This window comes from Yamadazyma tenuis, chromosome 2, assembly GCF_029203305.1.
Source record: "Yamadazyma tenuis chromosome 2, complete sequence".
NCBI lineage: Eukaryota > Fungi > Ascomycota > Pichiomycetes > Serinales > Debaryomycetaceae > Yamadazyma > Yamadazyma tenuis.
Window position 1 is genome coordinate 287,731 of NC_089462.1, and position 20,008 is coordinate 307,738.

Genomic DNA, 20,008 nt, shown 5'->3' on the forward strand with positions numbered 1-20,008 from the left:
CACTTTATGATCTTATCTACCTCCATGCAGACTTTCTCTTATGTGTCGATGACTTGACGTGCTTCAAGCTGTTCAAAAGCTCGTTTCGCTCGAGTTTCTGGCTGTATCCAATCAAGTTTTGCACCACTGACTCATAGATTTCCGAGTTCTTCTTGAGGTCCTCAAACTGGTCCTTCCATACACTCGCCAACTTCAACAACTGGTCCAGGTTGTGCCTGAGCTGTTCGAGTTTCTGGTGCACTTTATCTTCACTGCATCCGTCTAAAAATGACTTTGACGAATTGTTCAAGTTGTCCGTCTCTATCTGTGAGAGAATATCGTTTGTCTTGGTCATAAGTTCACTTCGTTCGTTTTGCGAAAGCTTGAGCTGCTTGAACTCTGGAATCGCTATGCCGTCCCAGTCAATGTCCTGCTCATTTATAGATTTGCGCCTGGTGGCAGACGATTTGAGGTTATTAGGGTTCAAAAACGCCGTTTTTTCGTCTTTGATTTCGTCAAGATTAATGGGAATGCCCAACTTGATCAACAAATTGTGGCGGATGTGCAGACGGACCCAGTTGTTGGGTTTCAAATGAGGGATCTTATTGAGTTGGTTGAGAATCATACTGGACCGATCATCCAACAACGATGATATGGGTGTTTGTGGCCGCTCTTTTGGGGTCTCGCCATCACCGGGGAGAATGGTGTCCAATAGTGCATCCAACTGGCGGTCAAACTCTTCGTTAGCGGCGGAGAAACCATCGATTTTCATATATTTGCTGAGAGTCTTGGGAGCGGTGGGTGCTTCAAAGTCATCAAAAGACGCACTGTCAAACGATCCGAAGTCGTCGTCATCCTTTTGATTCAGGGTGGCGGAATCGTCCATTACAGGCTCGTTGAACGTATCGAATTCTTCTTCGTCACTGAACTCGACTTTGGCCATGGTGTTTAGATGAAGTTTTTGGTTTTCGATTTCGCGACTGTTGCAAAACATTACTCATGAGCGACAGCCAGTTTGTGATATTCTCCATCGGAAACCCGGGGGCCATCGCACGCCACTCATGTGGACATCTTGTGCTCAAAGCCGCCATGGAGCACTTTGGGGCCAAACAGCTACAGAAATCGGGGGTGTATTCGCTGAGCTCCATTAACAATATCACATTCGTCAAGTCCAACTGCTATATGAATGAGTCTGAAAAAGCCCTCAAACGGTACTTTGAGGCAAATAAGAAACGGCCAGACTCAGCAATCGTTATTGTATTGTACGATGACTTTGAGTTGGACTTGGGCCGTGTACGGATCTCTCAGTTCAAGAAGAATGAATCTCATAATGGAGTGAAATCGGTGCTGAGGGTGTTTCAGGAGATGAAGAATTTCTATAAATTAGGGGTGGGGATCGGGCCCAAGCCCGTCAGCGCCACCAAGGACACCATTGCTACGTGGGTGCTATCGAATTTCAGGCTTCAGGAGAAAGAGGTGCTCGAACAGAAGGGTATTCCTTTGGCTATCGACTATTTGGAGTACATAGTTGAGGCCGAGGGAGAGGTGGCAGACTGTAACAAGGTGAATGCGTACTTTACCAAGGCGAGATAGGATTTCATGTTTTAGGCACTGAATAGGCAGAGTTCAAGTTAGGCACTGAATAGGCAGAGTTCAAGTTAGGTACTGGATAGGCAGAGTTCATGCTCCTGTACGTATTCTATAAGATTCAATACTCACAGTGACACCATTGTGTCCACTCGTTCAGTGCAGAGTCCTTCTACAAAACCGTATACCGTCTCTTAGGCTCCCTTGGCTCCTCCAATTCATCCTCCGTCACCTCAGGACTAGCCGTCCGGCTCGACGCAGACACCTGCTCTTCCCAACCAAACTGCCTCGCAAACGGCGACTCCAACATCGTAACATCCTCCTCACTCGAGCCCGTCTCATCGTCATCCCCGTGGTACCGCACTCCGTGCACTTCGGTATCATTGACCGTACCCGCCAGGCTCATCACATGACTAGTCTCATACTTGTTGCCCAACCTCGTGGCTTTTCTGCCTCTCTCGATGGCCCGTTCTATAGTCATTCTGTGCCTGATAAATAACAATCTAGGAAACATCGACCTCTGACCTTTCATGAGCATCTCCTCCAACCGCTCCACTGTGGGGTCACTCAAGATGTACAAAAAGTCCAGGATCCGGTTCCGGGGCCACACGGTGATGGTTCCAGAAAACCTCTGCAACCAAATGTTCAGCCAGTCCTGCTCAAGCAAGTGTGGAAGCAAGTCCAAGTTCTTAATGATCTTCAACCACTTGGTGATTTCAAGCCGCAACAACTGTTCCACCGCTGCCCCCAAAAAACCCCCTCTGAACGATGCGTACTTCTGCCGGTTGGTGTAACGCCGGGGAAGAGCCACTGGTCTGCCCACCGTACCCTTTGGAGCGTAGAAAAAGAGAGAGATGTGCGGGTTCACCTGCGATACCACCGAAAAGTTGACGTTGTAGTAGGTATTCAAGGCGTCGATAGGGATGTCGGTGCGTAAGGACCCATCTCTCCACTTGTTTCCCAATGAAAATGGCACCACTCGACCATTATCTGGGTTTTTCATCATCAACACCACCGGATTCAAGATCCCCGGCACCGCCGACGATGCCAAAAGTGCCGACCAGATGATACAGTTGGGCGACGTGATGTTGTTGCAGAGAATCACGGGCGAATGGGGGTCCGCTGGCACGGTAGAAACGTTCAACTTTCTGCCGGTGTACTTAAAAGCTTCTTGAAAAGTCATGGATCCCTTGGTGAAAAAGTTACACTTTCTGGCCCAGGCAATGGAGTCAAACCTGGCCCCGGTCCGCCAGAACCTCGGAACCCACACCCACCAGGGGTCCTCACAGGCGGTGATTTTCCGGGCTAATTCAGGTACCAACAACTTCTTCAATTCTTCATCTGTCCGTGTGCACGCCAAAGCTGCCACCACCCCACCCCCGGACGTCCCCGACACTATCGATGGAAGGAGGTTGTTATCAAGCAAGGCCTTGATCACCCCAAAATGAGTATACGCAAAACAGGCTCCTCCGCTCAAACACAAGGCAGTTTTGCCATAATTCTTCAGAATAAACCGGAAAAACTTGCGTTTCGTGGCAAATGGAATGCTTTCCGAGTCAGTGATGTGGTCGATACACTCGGTGACCAACTGGATGTAGTCTTCCACGAGATTCTTGGTGCCATAGTACCGGTGGGAGTACAACTGTCTATTTTCAATACCAGCAAAGTTGGTCTTCACACATCCTTGGAGCATTATCAAGAGCTCCGAATCCATGTTGGCGTTCTTGAGTTGTCGCAACTTGTTGATCGTGAGTCGTAGTGTTTTGTAGTCGTAGTATGAAAACTTGGGGTTACTTGACCATTTATCAAGATTAAGAAACCGGTCCAACGCCAATGCATTGGCAACCCACTCCTCGTACGTCTTCGACGCTCTGAGTCGGTCTCTGAGCCGCTTTCTGTCGCCGGTCCAGGTGAAATAATACTCCAGGAGCGCTACCCAAAACCGCACAGCCGAGTAGCATCCTCCCAAAAACCCCATCCACATCAACACACCGATAAGAATCGGCCACCGCAACAAAAGGTAGCCGGCACTGGCCCGGAACTCGTTGGTGGCATGTTTGGAGTCGTTCAGCTTCGAAGCCCGCTTCGAGCGTGGTTCTTTTGTGTTGGAATCACTTGCTGCCATCGGAGTGTGAACAGGATACCAGTCACTTTTGGAGACGATTAGGTCGGGTTTGGACGAGCGTCGCGTAGGTGAGAGCCCAGCAGCCATATCTCCGCCGTCCACAGCGCCAAGAGCGTCCATTTGATTGCGTAAAGATATGTCATTCTCTCCAAGGTCTTCCTCACTGTCCCACACGAGAGCTTTTGCAAACTCGTGGATATGGTCTTCGTTTATATAGTCATTGGTCTCATCGTATAGCGGCTTACAACTAGGTTTGTCTAGTGCCTGAGAAGTATATAATGTGTCACCTGGCCAGAAAGGTATTTTATACATCGTGGTGTTAGGGTCACCAAAAGATAAGTAGGTATTTCGCAACCTCGCGAATTTGTTGGGGAACTGATGTCCGGGAGAGGTCTGCAAAAAGCCGGTGAGATCAGAATGAGTGATGGTGATGTTCTTAGAGTTGTATAAGAAGCGTTTGAGTGGACTACAGTGTACTTATAGTTGTATATATACAACCTTAGGGGAGATAATCGTGCACTTACAGCTATACAATTATACAATCAATCCAAAGCGTCTCAGCCAGTTGCTTTCGCGACTTTTGCAATTCTTTTCTTTTGCATTAATTATCTCTGAAACTTTGACAATGAGCCCCAAAGTATTAGTACTCGACATCGAAGGTACTGTCTGCTCGATCTCCTTCGTCAAGGATGTGCTATACCCATACTTCATGGATCAATTCGAGGTTTTCTTGGCCGATTTGGACTACCCGTTGCTGAACAAGCCCGTTGGCCAAACCCCCACGGACACCGAGTTGATCAATAATATCGTGGCTCAGTTCCCGCAGCACGCAACACTCGATGCTGTCGCATCACATATCCGCCAGTTGGTCGCCAATGACGTCAAGGACCCGATTCTTAAGTCGTTCCAGGGATTTGTGTGGAAATTGGGATATGAAAAAGGTGATTTGTTGGCACCCATTTACCCAGACGCTATCAATGTGATCAAGACGTTTTCTCAGCACAGTAAGATATACATCTACTCGAGCGGCAGTGTCAAGGCCCAGAAGTTGTTGTTTAAATACGTCAAAGATGGCAACAACGTGGTGGACTTGAACCAATACTTGAGTGGGTACTTTGACATCACCACGGCTGGATCCAAGCAAGAGGCTAGTTCGTACGAGAGTATTCTAAAGAGCATTGGCTACGACACCAATCCATCACATGTGTTGTTTTTGAGCGACAACGTGAAGGAAATCCACGCAGCAAAAGAAGCGGGCATAGCCGTCAGCATCGTCGACAGACCGGGCAACGCACCGGTTTCTCAGGATGACATTGACACTCACGGCATTGTGCACAGCTTGGAGGAGTTACCGTGGTAACAGTTAGGTTTGTGGAAATATTATATATAAACAGAGCATCAAAGCTAATGTACAACAATACCTCATCGCGGATCTATGAGTCTCTGAACAAAATGTCAGCAGCCACTTCTTCGTTCTTATCACAGGCCATGTACACCTGAATCACCAAGTTGCGGTCAAAGCCCAACTCGCACAACCGGTTGATGGCACTTTGGTCTTCTTCCGATATTTCGATTCTCACACCCGCATCTTCACCTTCTTCCATGGCTTCGTCATCGATCTCAAATCCTTCCTCGGCGCCAGCTCCGAAAAACTGATTGATGAACCCTTCAGGGTCTTGCTGAATCAACTGAGCTATGTGGGGGTTGGACCGCAGGATTTGTTCCAACAATTCGTGTATCAACTCGGGGTTGGTTTGTATGGCCTCCCGCAACAATTGCAATTGGGCAGCGTCGTCCAACTCACCGACCGGGTCGCTGGCGTCACCTTCTCCGGCACTGGCATTGTTGGCGGCGGCAGCAGCTTCGAACAAGTTGACGTTTCTGTCACTGGTGTCGTGATCATGGTCCTTATCGTCCTGGGTAGTTTCTGCTGCAACAGGGGTGGCATCGACATCTTCTTCAACCGCAGTGGGAGGCTCAACCGGCTGCTGTAAGGACTCGGGGATCCCCGTCAAGAGGTATTCCACCGCTCTATGTGGGTTGTTGAAGGCTGCCCTCAACGCCTGTTCCACCTGGTCCCTGTCATATCCCATCTCCATTATGTTTTGAATGGTGGCTTCTCTCTCAGAACCCTGAGCGAAGGCCGATCCAGCCTCTTCAGATACTGGGGCCACGGTGGTGGCACTGGGAGTAGGTGCTACGGGCTCGCTAGCGGCTGATTCGCTTGAATCACCGGTGGTGGCGGCTGTTGGTGGTTCGGCGACTGGAACAACAGGTTTCTTGGCCTTCGAAATCATGTAAATGATCGAGTCACCTTCTTTGATCTTATAAGACCCCAAACTCTGGTCGTCTGCCAACACCTTTCCAGAGTACACAAACTTTAATTGGGATACATCACACAGTTTTTGGCTGGCGACTGTCTCTTTAGTTTTCAACACCTATACGGTTAGTACAGCTGAAGCACACATTTTGTGGAGGTCAAAGGACCACTGGACATACCGTGTCGTCGACTTCGACGTCGATCGTGAGCTTCTGCTTCTTGAAGTCTTTAAAGGTGATTTGCATCCTCTGTTTCTTTTGCTTAAGTGGCGAGCTTGGTTTTTTTTGTTGGTGCGACTCTGAGACAGATCAATTTCGCATCCGCGCAATTTTGGCATCAGCTTAACTTGACTAATCAACTGAAACCTTGATATTTCCACAACCCTAACATGTCACGGCGTACAAAGAACACAGGGTCGAATGTAAGAGGGCCTAACTCTGCGTTGACAGAGTTTTTGCGGGTCGAGGGGATCACAGACGCGTTCAGAAGAAGACGCGAGATACAGCAGGACCAAGCGATCGAGGGCATTACTTCTGGAGACTCCAGCACCGAGTCGTCAGTGGCGCCCACAGCCGCCCAGGAAGTGTCCCTGAATCCCCTCCGCCAGCTGAGCGGCACGGCCAGTCGTATCGAGAACCCTAGTGAGGAGGAGGATGAAATCGTGCAAATGAGAGCGGCTGCTAGGCGAAAAAGACGTGCTGCTCGACGTGGAAGCGATGGTGATGATGATTTTATCGGTGCCGACGACGACGACGACGACGACGATGAGGATGATGAAGACTACGACTCGGTGGCCAGGTCCGCATCCTTGGGAAATGAGTACAAACAAAGTGGTCAGGAAGATGTGTGCGTGGAGTGTGAGAAGTTGTTCGAGTTGACGGTGTACTCGCGGTACGACAAGGTGCGGCGAGGATACTTGTGTGAAGACTGCAACCAGGAGTTGAAGCAGAGGGAGAAAAACACGCGTCGGAACCAGCAGAATGCTCGTAGAAAGAGGAAAAAAGTGGCCCAGGCGCTATTAGATAAGACTACCGTGAGTATTCCCACATTACAAGACATCTGCATAAAGTATATCACCAGCAACATTGATCAGGTGGAGGCATTGGGTGGGATTGGCTCCATCAACATGAATAAGATTTCGAAGATTTTGTCGAAAAACCGGTCTTTGAACAATGAGACCATGACGCTTTTCTTGAATCCAGACTCTAAGTCACTCGAGTTCTGGGACTGTTCCAATGTTGACTCAGACTCCTTCAACAAAATTGCCTCTTATTGTCCAAATCTCGAGAGCTTGACCCTTTTCATGTGTGGTCAGTTGCACAACGACAATTTCGAGTATTATAGTGACAAGCTCACCAAGTTGACAGAGTTGAATCTAAACGGGCCATTCTTGATCAATGAGGTCACATGGCAGGATTTCTTTGAAAGCTGTGGAAAGAAACTCGAGAAGCTTGAAATAAGAAACACCCACCGGTTCAGCAACGACTCGTTGATTGGGATGCTTGAAAACTGTGGAAAGAATTTGACGAGCTTGAAGTTATCACGGTTGGACGGGCTCACTTCTGCCGAGGTATATGAGCTTATTCCTCATTACTTGACTCCTAACTCTCTCACACATTTGGAAATTAGTTATCCAAAGAGTGAAGAACTAGTGACAGATGAACTTTTGATCAACTTGTTGGCCATAACTGGAGGCTCTTTGGTGTCCTTGAACGTCGATGGGTGTACCAGTCTCACCAACAATTTCATAAATGAAGGTATTTCTCTGTTCTGCAAGACGTTGACTCATTTGTCGATGAAAGGTTTGGACCAAATCAACGAAGAAGCTAACTTCAAAGGCTTCAACGAAATAAATGGTGGTTTGATTTCCCTTGATTTGAATAAATGCATTGAGATGACTGAAGCCGTGATTTATGATATCTTGAAACAATCTTGTACAACACTAGTCGAATTGAACTTGAATTCACTCGACAACCTTTCCAAAAACTTTTTTTGGCAAGTGTTGACAGATGACTACGAAGAGTTAAAGGTCAACTTCAAAGAGAACAATGCGGATGATTCGTTGACATTTTATTCGGGACTCTCATTTCCTTTATTGACCACTTTGAACGTAGGATTCGTGAGGTCTATAGATGATCAGATCCTAAACCTATTAAGCAAAAAATGCCCCAAGTTGAAGATTTTGGAGGTGTTTGGTGATAATAGGTGTACCTACAAGGCCAAAACTAGAAGTGACATGATTATTATAGGAAGACAAGGAGATGCCATATAGGCACTAATGTATATTTATTGGGGGAATGGAATGGGAGCATTAGCTTTTTCTATGTTCTTGAAGGTGGCTGGGTATGGGAACTCGTCGCTAAACAAGTCGAAGTTTTGATTCATCAACTTGTTGGTGATATCGGGTTTGTTGTCAATGACGATTCCAGGATGCTCGAACTGGTCCTTGATATCACGTATTGACTTGCCGTAGCTGGCTAATAAGTATTTGTTGTCGGTTGGATTCAAAGATAAATTGTTCTGGTACCTAATAATGGAGTCGTCATCAACATCTGCCTTGAACCTTTTGTAGTTGGATGTGTATAGATTGTATTGGAAGTTTAAAAACTTGTTGACCACGATTTTGGACAAAGTTGTCTCCTTTTGGATGTATTTGATGATCTGATGTAGATGAGAAAAATTGAACATACCAGCCCCTTCAAGCTCCACATAGAACTTCCAAAACGACACAGAACTCCTGAGCTGTGGCCGTTTATAGTGTTTGTTGAAAAACTGTCTCAACCCATTCACATCCTTTGGGTTTGAGAGGTCTGAAACCGATAACAAAGTATTTAAATATAACTTTATCACCACTAATATCGACTGGTCGTTGAGTCGAGAAAACAACAAGTTCACCGTCAGACGTGAAACAGTTTCCACTTCAGCGGTGATCAGCTTCGATTCTTCAAAATAACACTCTAAAAGACTCTGTGAGATTTGCAAGAAAGCTTCTGTTCCCACTAATTTGCTCCAATTCACTAAAAGACTCTCAACCGTTTCAGTGTATCCACTTTTTAAGTACAATTTGGAATTATTATCTCCACCAAAGAACTTGACCAAGTCCAACAAGTAGTCGTTCATCAAGTCCACCTTGTTGTGCTTCAACAAGAATCTCCCGTAGCTGAACCTGACAAAGTTCACGTCCAATGGAATAAACTTATTCACACATCTCGAGTATATGGAGTCCATAACCTGAAACTTGTGAGATTCGTCAGAAACGTTGATGTATGCGAGATACTTGAGCCAGAGCTTTTGATTGAAGCAGTTTGGGATCAAAGCCCTTTCGAACAAGTTGGTAATGGTGTTATAGTCTTGCTTGTAGTGTTGAATTTCATAGTCCAAATAGGCAAACCAGTTGTCTGATTCGGTGTCTGAGCTCACCTTTAGGTTCAAATCAAGGGTGGTTATCTTGCTCTCAAACTCCCATTTGGCATTGACTCTGGTCTGGTTGGTGGCGAAGATTTGGTAGCTGAACTCATCGATGATCTGGTGAGACTCAATGACCGAACACTCATCGGGGCTGGTCTTACCGAAACGTTGCAAGTTCTCCTCAAGGTCATCTCCTAGTATGTCTTTGAGCAGGTAATTTTTGTTGATTTCGGCAAATTGGTTGTAGTACTTGGCATATTCGTAGAGTGGTATGTGGATGAGCTTTAGGTACACGGGAAGTACATTGTCCTTTTTGTGTTCCAAGTACTTATCCCAGATGTTATGGCTGTTGAAGTGGTGTCCATTGAGCAGAATACACATCTCAAGTGCATGGCCGTATTTCTCGTCCTTTTCCAACGCCAAAGCATTTAAATAGTCTTCCCACAACCCCACCGAGAACTGAACCGCATCCACAGACCGACTCAATACCTCAATCGACAGCTTGATACCGTTCAACTTGTATTCGATGATCAGAAACCTCCTCCAATGCTCTACAAGAAATGGCAATCGATCTAGAAGTTCGGTGTAGCATGTATGTATAAACAGCTTGAACTCAGCTGAAACATCTTTGGGGTTGACGGAGTTGATTCTATCATCGATTTTGGCAAAAAGTTCATCCCACTTGTGGATATTGTTGGGTGAGGTATCAACCTCGGTCTTGAGTCTCTCGAACTCCTCGGGACCTTTTGCAGGTGTGCTGGGATGTCTGTCTACCGGGAGAATACTGTGACCGTTCATTAATAAATGGAAATCGCATCGCGAACTTTTCAAACCCCTACAACCATGGAACTCGTGCAACCGTATAAAAAACGAGAAGACTTCTACCACGACGGGCTCGTGAATCCCACGCCGTACGTCGAGCCCATTGAGCCGGTGGTCATGCGGATCCCGGTTCCACGGGATTTGGACGTCAACCAGATCATTGCAGAGAATACCGAGAAGCTCAACCACGAAACGGATGAACCACAAACAGACGACGACGAAGCACCTTTGGCCCATTTCGTACCGCTTCCGCAACTCCAGGCCGCTTCCTTGAAGGACCAGGTTACGCTAGTGGTGTTCAAGGGCTTCCGCCCCGTCAAAGACCGGTTTATTGAGAGAATCTTCAACACCATCACACGCCACTACAAATGGAGCAAACTCGAGTCTGCTGACTCGCTCGTGGTGTATTTACAAGCCCGTACACTCAAAGACTTGAAGTTGGTTCAGGCCAATTTGGACTTGTTCGATGGTATCAGCGAGCTGGTGCTGGTAAATACTTATGGTGTTAGTTTGGACGAGGTGCCGCTAAAAGATATCGACAAACCCACTGTACAAAACACTATTTCTAGCATTCTCAACCACTCAAACAACTTCGTCGACCCGTCACAGGAGTCACGAGACCCTCTGGATTATGGCCAATCGTATAAGGTGGATTCCAATGAGTTAATCGAGGTGCCTAACCTGATGAAAGAGGCCATCACCCAGGAATTGATCAAGTTCAGGTCGATCATGTTAATCAAGGAGAAGCAGAAACGGAGCCGAGAGTTGGCGGAGGAGCGCCTGAAGTCCAAGAGACTCATGAACCAGTTGTTCAACAAAAACCTCGATGTTCAAATGGAAGTGGAGCCTGAATTGGAGGCCCAAGAGCCTGCTGAGGTGATGCCCGAGTTGGACGACGCTCAGTACGAACAGTATCTTGAGAAGGAGTCGGCTAGACAGCATGGCGAGCGGTATAAGGCCAAGCTTGGTGATTTGGTCCAGTTGAAGACGAGGAAAGCCCATCTAGTGGCTCGTCACCAAAAGGCAAAGAACTACGAGCTTTATTTGATTGACAACAAGTTCAAGTTTATAGATGACTTGAAGAACACGGAAGAGAGGTTCGACTTCTCTAGCTACTTGAGGCTCAGGAGTAAGGAGAAGCAGAAGGAGGAGGAGGTTGATGAGATTGACCGGGTAGAGCATGCTGATGACGTGGAAGAGCCAATGCAAGAGCCAATGAAAGAGGTGCCAGTGGAAGTAGAAGTTGCACCATTACCTTTTGCATCAGATGTCAAAGCTCCGGATGTGACTGGGCTCTCCGAGGCCCAATTGGGCAAAGTCAAAACCAAAATCGAGCAGTTGGTGGAACTCTACATAGGTATTAAAGAGACCGAGTTGGTAGAATTCATCTACGACTCGCTCGTGGACAAGTCGATAGATATGGCAGAACTCACCGAGACTTTCGACAACGATGCAGTGTCGTTGATTAATGATTTGAACGAATTCATAAAAGGTATTTGAAGAAACGAGATTATCTAAACGGTTTATTGAAATAAACATAAAATACACAAAAAATAGACTTTTTTATGAGTGGCTGTTCCAACCTAAAGAATTAGAAGCGTTAACAGGTTCACTGATCTGGATGTTTCCATTGGCATTATTGTTGTTGTTGTTCTCTAAAATCCTGTAGAAAACAGCAGAAATCCCTGACTCGTGTGTCTCGGTGGACGCAACACCAACGTTGCTTTCACTGTCACTTGGTGGTAATTCTATTCCCTTGTTCTTTTTGAATCTCTTGAACAACAACACCATTAATGAAATGTATAACCCAGCACCGGCAGCCCCACCAACCGTCAATCCAACAATTTTACCCTTGTCAGATACAGACTTGGTGCTTGAACCTTCATCGATGGATCCCTTGTTATAAGTGCCTTCACTGTCATCAGAGTCTGAACTCGAGCTAGATGTGTCCAATCCCACAAGCGGTATACGCTTATCGATTAAACCTCCCAAGGTACTCTCAGTCTTCAGAGGGTTTCTGTATAACTTGGAAGTGGAATCCTGAACAAACTGGGCCAATGCTGGGACTGATTGGGTGGGGAAGTAAACTTCAGCCACCGTGATAGTGTAATCCACTCCATCGGCAGTGAACGGAATTAATCTCTTCACTGACACTTCGTTGTAGATCTCATCAGATGTGAATGGGAATGTCAAAACATCCGGCAAATATTGGAAAATCTGCGCGGAAGAAAGTGAGTGTTCCACCACGAAAGGATAGTTCAAAGCAGAAGTGAACCCAATGTAAACAACTTCGTAGTTACTACCAGGATTGGAAGTTTCAGCTGGAGTTATAGCCCGTGGTAAACCTGAAGTTTGCGATGGTTCAGACGTTGCCCTGGTGATTTCCTCATCAGTTTGACTTGGAGAGTCGGTGGTACCTTCCACAATCAAGTCGGATGGTAACCAGTCATCGTTATCGGTGGTGGTTGGTTGCTTAGAAGCTTCGGCAGTCGTAGCAGCACTGGAAATTGGTCCCACAGATGTTTCCACTGTACTGGCAGCTTCGGCAGTACTTTGAGCTGAAGCTGAAGCCGAAACTGCAGCATGGGAGGCAGCAGCCGAACTTTCAGTCGCAGCCGAATGGGAAGCTTTCGCCCCAGAAGAAGCTGCAGCAGTAGAGCTTGCTATCTCATCTGTGGACTGAGCCCCAGAAGATGCAACAGCTTCAGATTTGGCAGCAGAAGATGCAGCAGCTTCGGATTCTGCAGCAGAAGTCACAGCCGACTCCACCGCAGAAGAAGCCACCACGGGTACACTGCTCACTTCAGCAGCCGAACTGACAGCTGCGTCTGAAGCAGCTGTCAGTGCAGCAGACTCCGTGGCCGATAATGGTGTAGAAATGACATTTGAGGTGGTAGCCAACTCCGAAGCCAATTCGGAAGTAACTGGCGACTCCAAAGCAGAACTTTCAACGGCACCTGACACAGCACTGGTGGTGGTCAAAGGGGTAGAAAGGTCGCTCGTGGCATCGGAGGTGGTACTAGTCGAGGTACCGGTCGAGGTACCGGAGGTTGTACCGGATGTAGTATCGGACGTGGTTTGTAACTCTGAAGTGGTTGGAGACACGAGGTCAATTGAAGATTCGCTGGTCGAAGCATCTGGCAGCGTGGTAGAATCTGTTTCAGAGAGGTCGGCTGTGGAAGGGGTCTCTAAAGTGGTGGAAGACTCGGTGGTTGAAGCTTCGGTGGTGGAATCAGCTGGAGCCGTGACTGCATCTATTGTGGTGGACTCTTCCAAAGGCAGCAGAGTGTCTGAGGTGGTGGGAGCGGTGGATGTGGTTCCTTTAGTGGATGTAGCAGTGGGGGTGGGAGATGAGGTATCCTTAGTGGACGTGGGGGTGGTTGAAGTCGTAGGAGTCGTAGACGTGGTTGGTTCGGTCGATGTGGTTGGTTCTGTCGAAGTGATGGGAGTGCTCAAAGTAGTGGCAGGGCTGGAGGTCGATTCCGAAAGAGCTATGGTGGAGGCCGAATCTATGGCGGGGGTGCTAGTGTCGTCCGAGGCAACTGAGCTGGGAGTGGTAGCAACCGCATCAATATCGGTCGATGTGAGTTGGGGGTCGGAAGAAGCTGCCGCTGTCAGCACGTCTGCGTCACTACTGGCGTCAGCCGGAGCTACCAAAGCAGTAGTGGTAGGGGTGTCGGTCGATGTAGAAGGGGTGGTAGTGGGAGTACTCGTGGTGTCTTCGGTGGACTTTTCGGCGGGGGTCGATGTATCCTCAGTCGTGGTGGGTGTCGACGTATCCTTAGTCGTGGTGGGTGTCGACGTATCCTTAGTCGTAGTGGGTGTCGACGTATCCTTAGTCGGGGTGGGTGTCGATGTATCTTCAGTCGTAGTGGGTGTCGACCTATCTTCAATGGACAATGTGGTAGGGGTTACTGTATCTTCCGACTGGGTTGTAGGAGTGGGGCTGTTAGTGGCACTATACGTATCCACATCTGCTGTCGAAGCTGAATCTCTAGTAAAAGTACGATCTTTACTTGTAAACGCAAATAGCGACCCTAAGTAATCGCTGACGCTGGTACCGGTGGCAGCCCCTGCCGACAACGTCACAGCTTTGGAGTCTTTGTCTGTCGACGCAGCATTAGACGACTCGTTGTCGTCAGATGAGTTATCGCCAGAACTTCCAAGATTCAGAAACCACTCGGTCCACGAGTTGGTGTTATCATCGCTATTGTTATCGTCATTGTCATTGTTGGCTCTTTTCACTTCATTGGCGAAGAAATCTTCGCTGTTACTTGTCACATCGATGATGGTAGCAGACGCTAATTGACATCCTAAAAGGACGAGGAGGAGCTGTTTTTTGGACAACATGGAGGAAAAAGAAGGACTAAAGTGAGTTTAAAACGAAGGTGAACGGTGATATGTAAGGGTATGAAACGAGTTAGGAAAACGCTAGGACGCTGGAAACTAGTCTATTGGTTTCAAAAACAGGAACCAAAAGGCCGTTTTTGGGGGTATAAGGAAGTGGGTCCCGAGAGTCGGATGGAGGTACGACCTGGGAAGGGTATAAGAAATGCAAACTGGCGGTTCAGATGAATCAACCAAAAACTAAAGATCCCAGTTATATGGCGCTGTAGTCAAAAATTCGGTTAAAAAAAACAAGGGATTTTGGAGTTTTAAATGAGCGGCCACGGCCCCGGCGCACGACCTATGGTTTTAGGCGAGGCTTCTAGTCGAGGGTTGAAAATCCTGTACATATGCCCCGATGTGCGAAAAATTTTCCTTCGTCACGGCGTGTGTGGCGGACTGGCCCCCAATTGGGGAGGTTGGATGTTGTGTGCATGACAACCTCTTAGATGCCCTACCATTGTTTACTAGATAATAATGGCCCCAAGTTATTGATCGCATTGTAGGTAGCTGACGAGAGGCAAAGCTGGTGTTAGCAACCACCGCCTCTTATCAGGAGACCCATATTATGGGTGTGTAGGTGCTCGGATCAACCTTTTGATGGAGGATCTGGTAGGGTTCCATTGGGATCTAAAGGCTCCCGCATCTGAAATCGAGCACCTCCTGCGTCCCCCGGAACTGGAGGGCGACGCTCCTACGGAAGTATTTGTGAGGTGTGCGCGCACCCTCAAGTTCCTGCCTACAGGCCCAACTGTTTGAGGTGAGAATTATAAATACTACTAGACGCAGACCTGGGTGTATAGCTGATTATAAACATTACTGGAAGTAGGCATGGGACTGTATGATTGGGTGGATTACCAGAAGCAGGGGTACCTGCATTGACGCGATTATAAGAGGCTAAGGAGTTTAATGTTTTATTTACTAATTGGCAGAATGGGTAGGGAATGGAGGTAGAGAGGGGAGCCGATGGGAGCAGTTCACAGGTTTCAAGGTCTCGCATGATCCCACACACCCAAGCTGTGGCCATAATGCCTGCTATGGTTGCTCTCTCGCACTGTCACTGTCTCAGTCTCACTGTCACTGTCTCAGTCCCAGTCTCACTGTCTCTCGCAGCCAGTCTCACATTTCTCCTCCCTCGCACTCCCAGTCTCGCGCTCTTTCGCAGTCAGTCTCACATTTCTCACTTCTCCATCCTCACGTCTGCGCGCTCATCAACCCCATGAAACCCCAGCGCATAGACAAAACCCTTCTTCTGCAGGTCAACTCCCAGACCTTGTTGGACTCCGACGACCAGCTGTCACTCATTGAACACCTCAACCTAATCAACAACTCCAACTTCAACTACTACCTCAACCTCATCAACGCCCTGATGGTGGCAGAGATTGGGTTGGTGCTTGTGTTGCAGCTTTTTGGCATCGGCCCGTGGGTGTGTGCTGCAATTGTATTGTGTTTGGGAGTCAACTTCTATAGGTTCAATATGAAGTGTGCGCCGATCGTCAGCCATATGAACGTGGCGTTGGTGCTAGCATGTGTGGTGGGACTGTGGTACAATCAGTTGTTTGTGGTTCCGGTGATCAATTATGCCAATTATTTCTACTTGTTCCACAGTTTCAACGGGAATATCGGCAGTATTTTGAGTCTTTCTACACGCCAGTACAAGTATAAGGATGTGTGACTCTCACAAGACTCCTGGGACCACTGTTCCTGGAAAAGCACTACTTTTGATGCAGGAGGATTTAGAGCACTATTTGAATTGCCAATGACTTCACACACCATTGGAAAACTCCTTCACCTATACACTACTTAAGACTAGACCCTTACACGACTCTACCGCTAAGTAATTTAAATGAATATTCTGCGAAACACCTGAATTTCGCAAAAGACACAATTTTCACATTCACAGTATTCACTTTCTGTACGCACCACGACACCATACCCCTTCCCTAATCATAGGCCAGGGGTCGTGCACCACCAGAACATTTACCTTTACAAATCTCAGGTTCATGCATTCCCAAGCCATGAAACGAATACCTCACCCAAACAAACACCTGTCTTCTACACCTAACCGCAGTCGGTTGTCCATGACATCCTTCCCTTCTGACGGTAGCTGTCCCCAGCAAAAGTCATGCCATCCCCCTTCCCTAATAAGGACATTTTTAAACAACCTTACTGTAAGCGAGACCAAACACCTCCCGTATAGGTAATACATAAATGCCAACTCTCAGATCGGGAACACACGACACACAGAAGCGCGCAGCTATTGTTCATACGGTTAAAATTAACGGTTACTGAAGTAATGTCGCAATGTCACGTAGTCTCTGGTAGGGCAAATGAAAACGAGAGCGAGCGACATTCACTTTAAGAGAGGTGCTCAAAATCAAGCGGGACTAACCGTATCATGCGCATTGGGAGATATATACGAGTCTAGAAGGGCCTACCCCTAACATTGCTCCCTGATATTCCCCTAGCAATCCTCTCATAAGCTCCCCCTGACTGCTTGATAGCAACTGGTTCCACGGAAGGGGAATTCGGAACCGGCTCCAGATATGCTTCTAGACTCAGTGAAGGGAATTCAGACACTGCGGCAGCATGCACGACCCTCATCGCCATGTGGGCGCACTTCTAAATATAACCGAAAACAGAAGAAACAGACACACTTTAAATAGGGACTAATTCTAGAACGGGTACCTACCGCAGCATCGTGCCGCCATGAGCCTGCAGTCTTCTACTGGGCCGCACGCAACCCCCTCCCGATGAACCTGTAAAATTGATGATACCCGAGCCGCCACCTACCCGCAGCTGCCGGCATCTGCAGCGAAGGTGCCGCGAAGTCGCACTAAACCCACCGCCAGCACCCCGTACCGCTACCGCCGCGCCCGCACCCGCGCCAGTCCAGAAGCATGCACCCCCTTCAGTAAGCCGCCCGGGGTACCCAACGGTTTCGAGTAGTAATGTGGTTGCTATCAGTGTCACTGGCACAATCACAGGTTGCTTCCAATCCAATTGCCCATCACCACCTTCTCCACACCCACACCACCACTAAGATCAAAACAATCCACCACAAATTCTATCCATTGTGGTGGTTGATGGAATTGATAAATTTTCGGACTAGCGCATTTCCGTCAAACGGGCTCCAAAAAAAAACTAGCAAATTGCGTTTGGCGGCCAAAACAAGAAAACCCAACCTGTAAAATATTGTGACTCAGACGGTGAGGAATCTCGTCATAACCACCAAGATATGGTGCACCGGAGGTGTAAATCCTCACTTCATCGTAGGCATAGAATATGAGTCAACCAGACCTTGGCTTTGTTCAGAACTAATATCTCCTGTCCACGCCTACCATATTATTAGAAGTAATTAATTAGGACACATGGGGGCTGGAGGTGGCAGTAATTTACTGGCGCGGCATGTACCACGCCCACCGCGAGGGCTTCTCGTTGCGCCAACCTGCAAAAGTTCCCCTATGGTGGTGGCACCGCGCCACGACTCATCTCCCCACGTACCCACACCCACACCCCAACTCCTAATTTGGCGCGCCACCTGAAACATGCCAGGGCGAACCTGTAATTCCGAAGAAAATTTTTTACAATCTAGCACCTTCTCCAAGCAACTGTGTGTGACCTGTGACACACCGTGTTTACCCCAAACACAAATCTCCATTTCACTCCACAGTGGTGGCACTCCCAAAACCCAATGGCGCAAACAACAGGGTCCTTGCCCCCGACGCCGCCACCGCTCGTCGCCACACACCACAGGTTCATCCCACAGTGGCCCCAGTGACTAAACCCTGAAAAATATCCACACTCCGGTAATTATTGGGTTGCGCCTGCACACACACAACATGCAAAAAATTTTCTCACTAAAAATTGACTCATGGCGTATGCAAACGTTTTGCACCACACTTCTCAAAAGGAATATAAAAAGGTTGGGCAATCACCAAATTTTTTTTCAGACATCAGTTTACAATCTTCATCCAAAGTATCAATACCTCAAGTTCTACTTTGGAAACTTCCTTTAAACGTTTCATACTCCTAGCAAGCATATTCTTTTGTTTGCAGCCACTACACCACAGTTTTACCACCGAAAAATGACTGATTTTGCCTTTGACAACTACTGTATCAATTGTGAAAAGATGTGTTCGACCAACTCCATCTACTGTTCCGAAGCTTGTAAAAGAGTGGACGAACTGAACACGCAAAGAATCAATTCGACGTTTGTGCCGATAGATCACATTGCTTCTCCTTTGTTATCTCCCAACTATAACTACAACTACTCCTATCAAGGTCAAGATTCCGATTACACGTATAGTTACACGGCTAGTGACGGATCTGCTTCCGATAATTACTACATCCCTTTGGACTCGATTGACGAGATCAACTTGAACTACTCTCTTTCCGAGTCGGCCAACAACATTGTGTCAACCTCTCACAATTACAAAAAGTGGTTGACTGGCACTTGTTTATAATTACAAGAAATGTTCATGAAGTTTACGATAGTTTGATACTCTCCGGGTTTGGGTTTATAGATAGGTTAATAGCAAAGCATATAACGCATTATACAAAGCATTTAAAGCAATTACTAGACTTGTAGTTTTAAGCACAAGAACCACAGTTTTGTGATTTGCGAATGTGGAGAGGCATCGATCTGGCAAATGAGGTTCCAGGGCCATTTTAGTTAGAATATATAGAAAATACAGGTTTATTATCCAATACATTGGTGGGGTTAACAATGCAGGTTGAAGGTAGAGGGGAACTCCTGGTGACCCAGAAGTTCCGGGTGTCCACCGTCCCACCCCTATAATCACGTGACTCTCACTCCCCCTGCAAAAGTCGCACTCGACCGTGAAAATTTTCTCAAGTAGTATGTTTGGTGCTTTCAGAGCTTCGTTGACGAACCACGGAGGTTACTTGTGGAAGTCTGCTCCCAGATTGTCCAGTCCGCAGAAAAGCAGATTGAGACAGCGGATGAAAACGGTGGACGCAAACATCGAGGCCATCTACCAGTCATTACCCAAAGACCATAATGGGCTTACCAGCTACAGAAAAGTCGATTACTTGAAGTTTAAATTTCCTAAAGAGAACGAGATGTCTGCCAAGGACAAGTATACGACCTTTGACAAGAAGGCCAAGGACTATAGAAAGTTGGTGTTTAAGGTCCCCAAGTGGACCAAGAAGTCTTTCAGAGAGAACCCCATGCACCATTAATCTTGTAAATATGTATAATAGAAGTCATCAAATCATGAGTAGTATGGACCATTTGTAGTTGTCGACAAGAAAGACGTATGATACGTCGGGAGCCTGGTTATAGTGTACAGTTTGGGTGTCAGTTTTCAGGGGTTTCCACGTCTTTTATGTCTTTTCATATGTTTATCTCCTCTCTC

At 47.3% G+C, this 20,008-nt stretch overlaps 12 protein-coding genes across 12 annotated transcripts; 7 read left to right on the plus strand and 5 right to left on the minus strand. All coding sequences in view use genetic code 12, as the record gives it.

Annotated features, from left to right (window-relative positions):
• Positions 1-16: 16 nt before the first annotated feature.
• On the minus strand, positions 17-922 carry PSN45_001401 (uncharacterized protein; the record flags this gene model as incomplete). Its single annotated transcript, XM_006689960.2, has 1 exon — positions 17-922. The coding sequence occupies one exon, from the start codon at positions 920-922 to the stop codon at positions 17-19; it is 906 nt and encodes a 301-aa protein (XP_006690023.1).
• A 56-nt stretch (positions 923-978) lies between these two features.
• PSN45_001402 (peptidyl-tRNA hydrolase) lies at positions 979-1,572 on the plus strand (the record flags this gene model as incomplete). The annotated part of the gene is made up of 1 exon (XM_006690414.1): positions 979-1,572. The coding sequence occupies one exon, from the start codon at positions 979-981 to the stop codon at positions 1,570-1,572; it is 594 nt and encodes a 197-aa protein (XP_006690477.1).
• Positions 1,573-1,738: 166 nt separating this feature from the next.
• On the minus strand, positions 1,739-4,003 carry PSN45_001403 (uncharacterized protein; the record flags this gene model as incomplete). The annotated part of the gene is made up of 1 exon (XM_006689959.2): positions 1,739-4,003. The coding sequence occupies one exon, from the start codon at positions 4,001-4,003 to the stop codon at positions 1,739-1,741; it is 2,265 nt and encodes a 754-aa protein (XP_006690022.1).
• A 313-nt stretch (positions 4,004-4,316) lies between these two features.
• Positions 4,317-5,051, plus strand: UTR4 (enolase-phosphatase E1; the record flags this gene model as incomplete). Its single annotated transcript, XM_006689958.1, has 1 exon — positions 4,317-5,051. The coding sequence occupies one exon, from the start codon at positions 4,317-4,319 to the stop codon at positions 5,049-5,051; it is 735 nt and encodes a 244-aa protein (XP_006690021.1).
• Positions 5,052-5,124: 73 nt separating this feature from the next.
• RAD23 (UV excision repair protein rad23) lies at positions 5,125-6,256 on the minus strand (the record flags this gene model as incomplete). The annotated part of the gene is made up of 2 exons (XM_006689957.2): positions 5,125-6,129; positions 6,191-6,256. The coding sequence occupies 2 exons, from the start codon at positions 6,254-6,256 to the stop codon at positions 5,125-5,127; spliced, it is 1,071 nt and encodes a 356-aa protein (XP_006690020.1).
• Positions 6,257-6,399: 143 nt separating this feature from the next.
• RAD7 (UV-damaged DNA-binding protein rad7) lies at positions 6,400-8,283 on the plus strand (the record flags this gene model as incomplete). Its single annotated transcript, XM_006689955.2, has 1 exon — positions 6,400-8,283. One exon carries the CDS (start codon positions 6,400-6,402, stop codon positions 8,281-8,283), a length of 1,884 nt encoding a protein of 627 aa, XP_006690018.1.
• Positions 8,284-8,297: 14 nt separating this feature from the next.
• PRP39 (pre-mRNA splicing factor) lies at positions 8,298-10,217 on the minus strand (the record flags this gene model as incomplete). The annotated part of the gene is made up of 1 exon (XM_006689954.1): positions 8,298-10,217. One exon carries the CDS (start codon positions 10,215-10,217, stop codon positions 8,298-8,300), a length of 1,920 nt encoding a protein of 639 aa, XP_006690017.1.
• A 45-nt stretch (positions 10,218-10,262) lies between these two features.
• SNU71 (U1 snRNP component) lies at positions 10,263-11,741 on the plus strand (the record flags this gene model as incomplete). The annotated part of the gene is made up of 1 exon (XM_006689953.1): positions 10,263-11,741. The coding sequence occupies one exon, from the start codon at positions 10,263-10,265 to the stop codon at positions 11,739-11,741; it is 1,479 nt and encodes a 492-aa protein (XP_006690016.1).
• Positions 11,742-11,804: 63 nt separating this feature from the next.
• MSB2 (multicopy suppressor of a budding defect) lies at positions 11,805-14,591 on the minus strand (the record flags this gene model as incomplete). Its single annotated transcript, XM_066157653.1, has 1 exon — positions 11,805-14,591. One exon carries the CDS (start codon positions 14,589-14,591, stop codon positions 11,805-11,807), a length of 2,787 nt encoding a protein of 928 aa, XP_066013750.1.
• A 1,255-nt stretch (positions 14,592-15,846) lies between these two features.
• On the plus strand, positions 15,847-16,302 carry PSN45_001410 (uncharacterized protein; the record flags this gene model as incomplete). The annotated part of the gene is made up of 1 exon (XM_006689952.2): positions 15,847-16,302. The coding sequence occupies one exon, from the start codon at positions 15,847-15,849 to the stop codon at positions 16,300-16,302; it is 456 nt and encodes a 151-aa protein (XP_006690015.1).
• A 2,413-nt stretch (positions 16,303-18,715) lies between these two features.
• Positions 18,716-19,093, plus strand: PSN45_001411 (uncharacterized protein; the record flags this gene model as incomplete). Its single annotated transcript, XM_006689950.2, has 1 exon — positions 18,716-19,093. The coding sequence occupies one exon, from the start codon at positions 18,716-18,718 to the stop codon at positions 19,091-19,093; it is 378 nt and encodes a 125-aa protein (XP_006690013.1).
• A 397-nt stretch (positions 19,094-19,490) lies between these two features.
• PSN45_001412 (mitochondrial 54S ribosomal protein mL60) lies at positions 19,491-19,832 on the plus strand (the record flags this gene model as incomplete). Its single annotated transcript, XM_006689949.1, has 1 exon — positions 19,491-19,832. One exon carries the CDS (start codon positions 19,491-19,493, stop codon positions 19,830-19,832), a length of 342 nt encoding a protein of 113 aa, XP_006690012.1.
• Positions 19,833-20,008: the final 176 nt, after the last annotated feature.